This window comes from Montipora foliosa, chromosome 11 (genome assembly GCF_036669935.1).
Source record: "Montipora foliosa isolate CH-2021 chromosome 11, ASM3666993v2, whole genome shotgun sequence".
Taxonomy (NCBI): domain Eukaryota; kingdom Metazoa; phylum Cnidaria; class Anthozoa; order Scleractinia; family Acroporidae; genus Montipora; species Montipora foliosa.
The window spans coordinates 45604947-45614946 of NC_090879.1; the positions used below are offsets into that span (position 1 = coordinate 45604947).

The 10000-nt window shown below is 37.9% G+C and overlaps 1 protein-coding gene across 2 annotated transcripts in view; it reads left to right on the forward strand.

The window, feature by feature from the left end:
• Nucleotides 1-10000, forward strand: part of LOC137975680 (minor histocompatibility antigen H13-like) — a 20630-nt gene that overhangs the window by 251 nt on the left and 10379 nt on the right. For both annotated transcript variants that reach the window (XM_068822833.1, XM_068822834.1), the window contains exons 2-6: nt 1134-1232; nt 2131-2213; nt 6140-6228; nt 6803-6888; nt 7354-7479. In XM_068822833.1, coding sequence (XP_068678934.1) covers nt 1134-1232; nt 2131-2213; nt 6140-6228; nt 6803-6888; nt 7354-7479 — 483 coding nt within the window. The remainder of the gene's footprint in view (nt 1-1133; nt 1233-2130; nt 2214-6139; nt 6229-6802; nt 6889-7353; nt 7480-10000) is intronic.

Below are 10000 nucleotides of genomic sequence, written 5' to 3' on the forward strand. Positions count from 1 at the left end.
TTGGCGATTAATAACTTTTCTTTGTGTAATGAGTTGGCTTTAAAATATTGAGATATAAGGTTCATGATCTTTCATAATACTGATATCTAACCTAGCTGGTAACCTTGTTCAGGTCTAGCCATACACGATTTTGTGCGAGTTGATAAATCTGCCAGGAAATTAGAAAAAAACCGGCCTTTTAATCCACGCGATTGAATTGATCTGTTCTTAGAAAGCGGAACCCTTTTAGCGAGTTCGTTACAGGAAGAATCTGTGAAAGTAAAAGAAGTTAAACGGTTTGTTTGGTTTGAGCCAACAGCGCTTGCTTGATGCCTTCATAAATTTATTAAAATGTGTACAGTTGGTTACGTGTTGTCCATACTTGTAAACCTTTTTATATACAGCTGTTCATATGGTTAATTTTTATGACTACCGTAGTTTGAAAATTGCCAAGTAGACATAATGTGTCATAAGTGTGTAATTTACATCAGCTGTAATTTTTGTATTTATTTTTATTATCACATTAATACCAGTACCAGTGGGATAACTTAACAAACATGCAACAAGTAAAGACAAGAAACCACTGAGAAAAAAATTAAAATTTCACTCCCAAGAGGTAACCTCTTTGAGATCAATATTATCTTGCAATGGACAAAGTAAGAACTGTAAGTGTCACTTTTGGAAATGAAGGGTCAATAGTCCACTCTTAATTTGATATTAAAAAGTAATGTTGATAGGTTTATTGGACTGTGGATGTTCAAAAGTAGGTCTTGTTGCATCATTACATTCATTCATTTTTTTAACCCTAGTCAAGGGCTTAAATGCCACTTGAAACCAGTATTTTCAGTTCAGTTTGTTCTCACTTGGGTCACAAATTGGCAGACTCTATGGCTGCTTTTTACATGTAACTATACTGTATATCTGAAATAACTCAAAACACATGACTTTTTGTGATTGGCCAAATAATTGCCCACCTGTCAATCAAATTTTGGCAAAAAAACGTAGCACTGAGGTTTGTAGGCTGGCCATTTCTATTGCATTTCTAGTGTACTTGATAATGGAATTTAAGTGTTTTCACTTCATTTATAGTGTTATTCATTATTAGTATTAGTATTAGAAGTAGTTTGTTCCAATGGTTACATGTATCTTTGCAGAGGAATGGAGAAACACCAGAAAGCATGACATCAAAAGATGCTGCCATGTTTCCAATTGTTGCCAGCTGTACCCTATTGGGTCTTTACGTCTTTTTCAAGGTATGCAGGGGGCATGTGTGATGTTAATCTTTGTAACTGGAACAAGAAAACTTCTTTGCCAGCAAAATGTATTACTGTACATTAAAGGAACCTTACTTTATATGTAAATGTTACAGATCATTGCCATGTTTTACCCACTCATCTGTTAGCTTTACTGTTACTGAGAGCCTCAATATATTTCCTCAGGACAAAGTTGATGGCAATGGTACTGTAACTGAATATACACTGTAATAAGGACGACAATAATAATTTTGAAAAACGTATGTGTTGACACAATGCTCTTTGCTAAAACTTGAAAGGTTGATAAAGTATAGCATGTACATGTAGCAGCAGTACAGTTGTATTAAAGTACATTGCCTTACTTAAAACCTAACTGGAGATAACAAGTCAGCTCAATCTAAACAATACAGCTGTAATCTTGCTGGAGCTGAATTTGAATCAATGTTTAAGACAATAATTATTATTGTTTCAGTCAGTGGTCACACTCTAGAAATTTTGTTCCTCAGTCACCATGCAATTGAAAACTAGAAGGAAACTTAAATACACATGTATCAAATCCTCTAAAATTCAGTGTACATGTAATAAATTCATGTGACATTGGTTTGTGGAAAATCATTGACTCTGAACAGGTTTGTATATTGGTACGTAAATTAACAGGTGATGAGATGCAAGCAGACTCAACAAAACAGTATTACATGTACTTGTATGTACAGACTATAGTATACCCCCAAGTCAGAAAATCAAGTTGTTTATGATGTTGAAAAGAGAATGGCGCAGCACTCTTCCAACCATACAATGTACCTCTCTCTTAATTATTTTCTCAGTTATATGTATTGACTTACATGTACTACTGTTGCCAATTTAGTTTTGAAATTAATAATAACTTTCTTCATTCTAGATATTTAGCAAAGAATACATAAACCTCCTGCTTACTGTATATTTCTTTGGTCTGGGAGTTTTAGCTGTGACTCATCTGCTCAGGTAATGGGCAATTTTGCATAATTAACAGTTTCACCCCAGAACTGGCCCTTGTTGACGGGTAAAATCTTAGGAGGCAGAGGATTTTTAGTGGGTGTACATGTAGGTATCGATAATCCTTTTGCTTATGGGGATCCCAATTGACAAGTCAAGTCATCTGACAGGAGACAATACAATACAATACAATGTAATGTAATACATACTTGACTGACCACTCCACATAGTGGAAACAAGGAAACAACTGAACAGAATGCCAACAGTACAACAACTGTTAAGAATCCCAACTGGCTGGAGGCAAACCAGTTGGCTATTTGCAACTGTGGCCAAGAAGTTGAACCAGGAACTACAGACACAAATTCAACGGGTAGTCAGAATGTGCCGCTCTGAAGGGTACATGTATGGTTTTCAAGCAGTTTACTCGAGGATAGGGTATATACATCAGAGCGTTTGGGTATATACTGTAGGGTATCATTATTCATGAAACTGAAACCAGGAATTGCCACTCAAAAATATGAAAAGATTAATTTGGCAAAGTTCAAGTTTAGGGTACCAAAATGTAACTGAACTAGTTCTGGTATAGGCTAAGGGTTCCAGGGTCCCTGCAGCACGGGCGCCCCCCCCCCCCCCCCCATCCCCATCCTGCACGTGGGTTTAAACTTTTGAACACTCATGTGGATACTAATGTGTACATGTAGATGAGGAATGTTCACTGACCCATTTAACCTCTAGAAAACTTGTTTACTTGTAGATCATGATCAAGATTAAATTTTGCCAAAAAGGGGTTAGGGTTAGGGTAAGAGCTGTTTGCTGTGTCATCATTTTCGTACATGTAATGTTCAAAAAGCCAGCAGCAGTGTTTTATCAGGTTTAAAAGTATGAGTCAACAATACAGCAGTGCTCTAAATTAGCAGTCGTCCTGTAGGCCCAAATGACCAGAAATTTTACCTGGCAACTACAATAGATGTTGGTAAAATGAAAAGGTTGGTTGCCCAAAGAAAAGACAATGGACAACCCAGCAAAAAATAGAAAATGAATTACCTACATGTACGCTCTTAAGCAAGGACGACGATGATGGCTATGAGATGCCACAAAACAATACATGTAGGTTTGATTAACCAAAACACTACAGCTGTAGCTCTTCAAGGCTCGTGCATGCCTTTCATATTTTGATAAATTTCCCTGCTGTTCTCGTCCTGACATGTGACATGAAATGATCAAATTTGAGGTTATGTGGAGGACTCAAGCATCTGGCGATGAATTTTCAATTTTCTCCCCAAACATCCCCACCGCTCGTACCAATTTTGTTTCTGGAATTTTGAGAAACACTTTCCATTATGAACAACTGAATGAATGGAGTAATCGCAAAATTATTGTTATAGCAGGGAATAATACAATACTTTTAGCCAACTTTTTTCTGTAGTAGTTGCCGTCATCCTTGCTTAAACTCCCTTATGTTCGATAGTAGTGTGAAGCTAAGAATAATGAATTTGCCGCAGTTGAGCATTTTGCGGTGTTAAGAATATCTGTGGCTTTTACAAAAAATTGTCAAATAGGAAAATTCAATGTCACAAACATGTAGCTGGCGATGGATTTTGAAAAAGCAAAGGAAACAAAACCCAGACTTCTACAGAAAAATGCAGGCACACACCAAGCGCTGTGGGATACCCAAGCTCCAACACCATGCATTTCAACACGCCTGCAATTTGATTGTAGTGGGTTTCCTAATTTGCAACAAAACAGTTGCAATGTATTAGAGCAACCAAATTTAAGGGCCTAGTTGCCCAGCTTTTAAAACGGGGACAACCTGGAGTTTTTTTTTTAATTTGAGCACTGGCACAGTTGTTTCTAGACCCAATAAGACATGTGCTGCTAGTGTACATGTATTTAGAATGGCTTCAAAAATGTTCCATGAAGAGCGTGGCCCTTGGAAGTCCAATGAACGATTCAAATTGTGAGAGGAGAACATTGGCATACAAGAAAAACAAGCTATGTCATGTGTAGTGCAGGGTTTGTACAGAGTCTTGAATTCTTGAAGAAGCCTGGAAATTTGCAAACCTGTTTTCCAGATCTGGAAAAAGTCTGGAAAAATAAAGATTAAGTCTGGACAATGGTAAAAAGTCTGTAGAATTTTTTTGTTTTGAAAACTGAAACGAGTGCTTTATTGCTGAGTGAATTTTTCGACTTTGGTGAAAACATTCAATCGCAAACTGAGAAGTCTCCTGGATCTCTCTTACATCAGCACTGCGTCATGGTTACTGTATGTTCACAGTGCATCATGGGACGAACTATATACAGGCCTTCTGATATTACGCGATGGTGCGATTTCGCACAATCGACCTCAAATCGCATCCGATCGCACAATTCACGAAAAATCGCATAATTCACAAAAGGACGCACAAACTTCATAAAATGAAACATAAATCAACAGGTTTCTTAGAAATTCCTGCATAAATACGCCATTTTTAAGATGATTTATCTTGGAAAAAGGCTAAAAATCCTGTCACCTTCGGTTTCGTAAACATTCGAAGTTCAAGGCTTTATTTTTCATGTCGGGGACCTGGTACGAGTCTCCTTCTATTGGTGCAACACAAACACGCCCTTATATACACACCACTGAAATGACACAGTTGCCTTCTCTTAGAAGAGTAATTTGTGAAAAATAAGCGAAGTAGCAAGTTTTTCGGCAAAATGTAGTTTCTTTCGTTGAAAACTGATAAAAACGTACTCATGGATAAGTTTGTTGTGAAAACGCTCGCTTTTTCTTCAACGAAGAAGGAAGTTCCCATCTTCCACCCAATCTGACAGCTCACGATCGAGCAAGAAAGTACCTCACAGGTACGCTCCACGTGGACGATGGACTGATGTTTTTCTCGTCGTGCAATATTAGGGCCTTTTATACGAGAGAAAATAAGCCGCGGCTTACTCTGGCCATGGTGTACAAAATACGCAAAAAGAACTATTTATACGAATATATATTCCCAGGTCAATATAAGCCGCGGCTTGAAAAAGACGTGAACGTAGATTTTGTACCATTTATATGGGGTGAACATTCGACTTTTCTGTAAGCCGTGGCCAGAGAAAGCCGCGGCTTATTTTCTCTCGTATAAATGTGGGTATGGCCCTATTGTGATTGACCATCTTCGTAAGTTCGTGGTTGACAAGCACCTTGATCATTGATTTGGCATGTTAGCTGTGTCCTTTCAACTTTTAACTTGGTGCACCGGTAGTGCAGAAGACCTCATTTTTTTTATTTATCCCAACTAATGTCGATCGAGATACATAATTACTGTTCCTTTGTGTTCATAATGTCTTTAGAGCAGCAAAAAAGTGTTTTTCTTAACCTGAAACCTTATAAAACAAGCTTAAAATTGCTGAGAAAAAAATCGCATAATTTACATTATTTATCGCATAATTGGCCTTTCTAATCCCACAATCTGCCTGAAAAAATCGCATAATTTGCATTTTTTAATCGCACCCTATCAGAAGGCCTGTATATATACTAAACTTGGGTCTGGAAAAAGAAATTAGCATTCTGGAAAAAGTCTTTAAGGCCAGTGCAACAGACTTTTTATGTTGGGCTGATTTTTTTCAAAGCCACTGCCAAAAATCGGCCGACAAGTCGCACCGTGTAAACCGGCCTTTAGTTTTGCAACCAAAAATCTGTGCGAACCCTGGTAGTGACTTTATATATGATAGAACACTGCAACATGTATTATTAAAGAGAAGGATTTTTCAATATAAAATCACTGCACATAATGTATTAAAGACCATTATTTTGTTAGGTCAATGGGCTTATGAATTATTAATGAGTTTTTGAAGATCTTTTCCAAGATACATGTACATGTACAGTACTTCATTCTCAAATCCCATAGTATCAATTAAGGCTAGTATGGACAAGTAACCTGATTTGTAATATTTATCTTTTATAGACCACATGTTGAACATATATTACCATCAACATTTCCAAATGTGACCTACACTTTAGAACTTACTGAGGGCAAAGGAGACAAAAAAGCAGGTACTGTCACTTGATATTATGGAAAATGCAGCCAGCCCTGGCAGTTCTGCACAAAACAAATTATTAAGTGAGATTTTATTTAGTACTTGTACACTGTACAGGTGAAAGGAGCTCAAGTTATAAATTCTCCTCCTCAGTGCAGATGTACACGTAAGAGTCTGAAAACATTTATAAATTAAAGTAAATGAATTTAGAAACTTCGCATTTGCCAATGCCACTTGACAACTTTTAAGTTTCAAGTTTTAATTTAAAAATTAAATTTAAGATCACTTCCTACAGTAAATTGAACCCTTTGGCTCCCAAATCGGCCTAAACCGGCCATACTTAGTATTTTACTCTGTCTTACAACAGACAATTTTACTTGTCAATGGGGAACCCCGGGAGTCAATGGGTTAATCAATCACTGAAAAACTATGTCCCCATTAAATACAGTTGCAGTGTGAGGAATGCAGGGCTTTTGTTACAGGTGATAGTTGACTCCTGACCCTTGAAATAATATATAGGAAAGTGAATCAAAGGAATTATTGTAACAAAAATACTGCATTTATACCGAATCTTTTTTCATTTTTCCTAGAACTGGTGAACTATGAGTTTGACAGAATAGACCTGTTGTGCCTTGCTGCTTCATCTATCTTTGGTGTTTGGTATTTATGGAAGAAGGTGTGATTGGTTTTCAACATTCACCCAAAAGCTAACTAAGGAAGTAATCATTACTGGTATGTGCCAAAATTGTCCTTAGTGAATTTAATTCACTAAGGACAATTTTGGGTGGAGGTTTCAGATGGAAACAGGGCAGTTACAACCACATGCACACTGTAGCAAGCTGTCTGTATGACCAATTAGAATTAAAGTTCTTTGACGGCAGATGAAAACAACTGGCTACTTTCCTACAGTAATTTATAGGCAGCAACTGTACTTTAATTAAATCAAAGTCATGTTATATCAATGGTGCAGCATGTCTCAGTGGACTTAAAGACCTTTTTATTGTCTTTCAGTGCCATGTACAGTACAGTATACTTACTGAACTTGTATTGTGCTTAAGCTTAAGTGAACCATGATGTTGTTAATTTGGTGACTGAGTCTGATCCACTAGGCACTTACCTGCAATACATTTTCATCTCTTAGCACTGGATTGCCAACAACATATTTGGCTTGGCATTCTCTCTGAATGGAGTTGAGCTTCTTCATTTGAACACAGTGACAACAGGCTGTATTCTCCTCGGAGGACTGTTTGTGTACGATATATTTTGGGTAAGTAGTCCTTCCCAGTACCACAACCAATCAATTATTTTAAAAAAATTGTGATAGATCAGGCAAATTTCCTACATGTACATGGGGACCATACAGTAATACATGTATTTTGCATTGTTCACTTGGGGTAGAAAGGTTTATTTTACATGTCAAAGGTACACTGTAAGGTCACAGATCACTCCACCACTTATCCTTCACCCACTGAAAGAACAATATCACTGCTAAAAATAGGCCTCACATCCAAATCTTTTAATTTTTGACACACCCAGTGGGTCTGAGTTTTTCTGGTCTTAGAAGTGAACACAACACGTGCAGAGAGCAAAAGGTCAAAATGTACATAATTAAAACAGTAAGATGTACATGTATGTAAATTTAGTTAGAATGGAATTACATGTAGGGTACGGCTGTAAGTGATCTTATAAAGACCTGAGGCCAAATCAGACTAGACCCAAAAATTTGATTCATTCATGGGGATGTCATGTTAGACCTCAAGAAGAGTCCATTCTCAGTAAATTAAACCAGCGTAATGGCTTGTTATTCCTGAAAATGTAACAAAATACAAAACTGCTAAATATCCCAGACACTTCTGGAGCACACAATACTGGTTTGCAGATTATTACAAAAGTGACTACCATAAAAACTCGCAGATAAGCCGCACCTTTTTTCAAATAGTCGCTAGAAATCGGGGGTGCGGCTTATCTGCGGGAACATTTGAAAAAGGTGTCGTGAATTTCAACGCCAATCTCCGTTAACTGTTGACGACGGCCTGTAACTTCAACAGTAATCGATCCTCCACGAGCAAGAAAATACCACGCTATTCTCGAGATTTCGCGTGGTTGTGGCCCACTGTTTCTTCGCCATTTAGAACTTTGATAGCCAATTTTTTGAACAAATAGTCTTGTGTCAACTACTGATGAACAAAATAATAAAGACCCTGTTACGCTGGGCAATGTTTCATGCAGCTTATCGCTTTGTGTAAACTCTTAAAACATCACGCTGCTTCCGGTGTCCAGTTTTCCATTTTTCGCGTCCAATCTAATGCCTGGTTACTAAGCTTCAAATGTTCCGTTCACGTCCTTGTTGTTGTAATGCTAAAATCTCTGTAAAAACTGTGTTGAATGAAGAAATTCCTGTCAACAAATACCAGAAAAAGATCAATCATAATGTCAAGGTTGGTAGAAACAATGTTTTTATTATGTTCAAGTGCTAAGATTGTGGGTAAGACTTTAAAGTATTTCCGTTTCAATGTTAACTGCAGAAGACTTCTCAAGACTCGACTTTGGATTTCTTTTAGAAAAACTTTTTTTTTCCAAAATTTGAGCTGCTAAATTCAGGGTGCGGCTTATAGGCTCTCAGATAGTCGAGAAAACGAAAAGAACTGCGTGTGAAAAGCGAGTGGGGGCTTGGGTCGAGGCGAGGCGGGAGAGCCTGTAAGCATCTCTTTAAATTCTTCATTCCGGTATACCAGCTCCTGGTATACCCTCTGATTGGTCAATTTTGACAGTTTACATCAACACTTTCGTCATCATTTTGATTCACGCGCGGAGCAAGAAAGAAAGAGGTCAACTCTGTCGCCGAGTGTCTTAAAGTATTCCCAAACGTACAAGCCCTCAGATTCGAGCAAAAGTTGTGTCTGTTCAACTTTAATAAGTCGAAAAAACGATCCGTTTGCAATGCTTCCAACTGGTTTTGGTAAAAGCATAAATGTTCAGTTACTGCCGCGCGTTGCGAAAGCGCTTCAATGTTGTGATGCGACATCTCTTCACACCGCTTACAATATAGCATCACCGGGTACGATATATAGTTCGCATTTGACACAACTATTATGTCCCCTGCACGCCACAATTGTTAGCATTCAACGGCGCTCTCTGAAAACTCTGACGAACGAGAAAAGTACAATATTTTGTTATTCTTTCTTATGCAAATACTTGGCTGCGTATTCGATTTCACCAGTTAGCGTCAATTAAATTTCCGCCTTCATCGCCTTCGAAAAAATGAGAGCAAAATGAAAAAAGCAAAAAAAATTCGCCGAAAACAGGCTTGTATTTCCGTTGTATGTCTTAAAGCTTTAAAAGATCAAGCGATTTACAGGAAGCGAAGGTGATGGCTACGTGTCTGTATACTGCAAATGCAATTGAAGCCATCCACATGAAATATCAATCTTTCACATTCATTATCGGTTGTCCTGATGCATCAGAGCTGAAGTTTATTGATGAGACCATGTTATCATCTAGGCCAGAAACTTCAATGGTCGGGTTTCTGTTTTCCTTGGAAAAGTCAACAGAGCGTCGGAAACTCGCAGCTTTCGTACTGGTCGTGTCTTTTGGTCGAATTTGCTAAATCTCCCGTCGGTGATTTCCTTGACACTCCTTTCCCGGTTGCTTTGACAATGCCTTCGTTCGCTTGTAAAGTTATTTTCCTAAACGTGCCTTAAATTCTGGATAACGTACTCGCACAAGCGAGAATTAACGCATCACCTTTGAACAACAATAAAAGAATCGCGCTTGAACTCGCGTGGGAC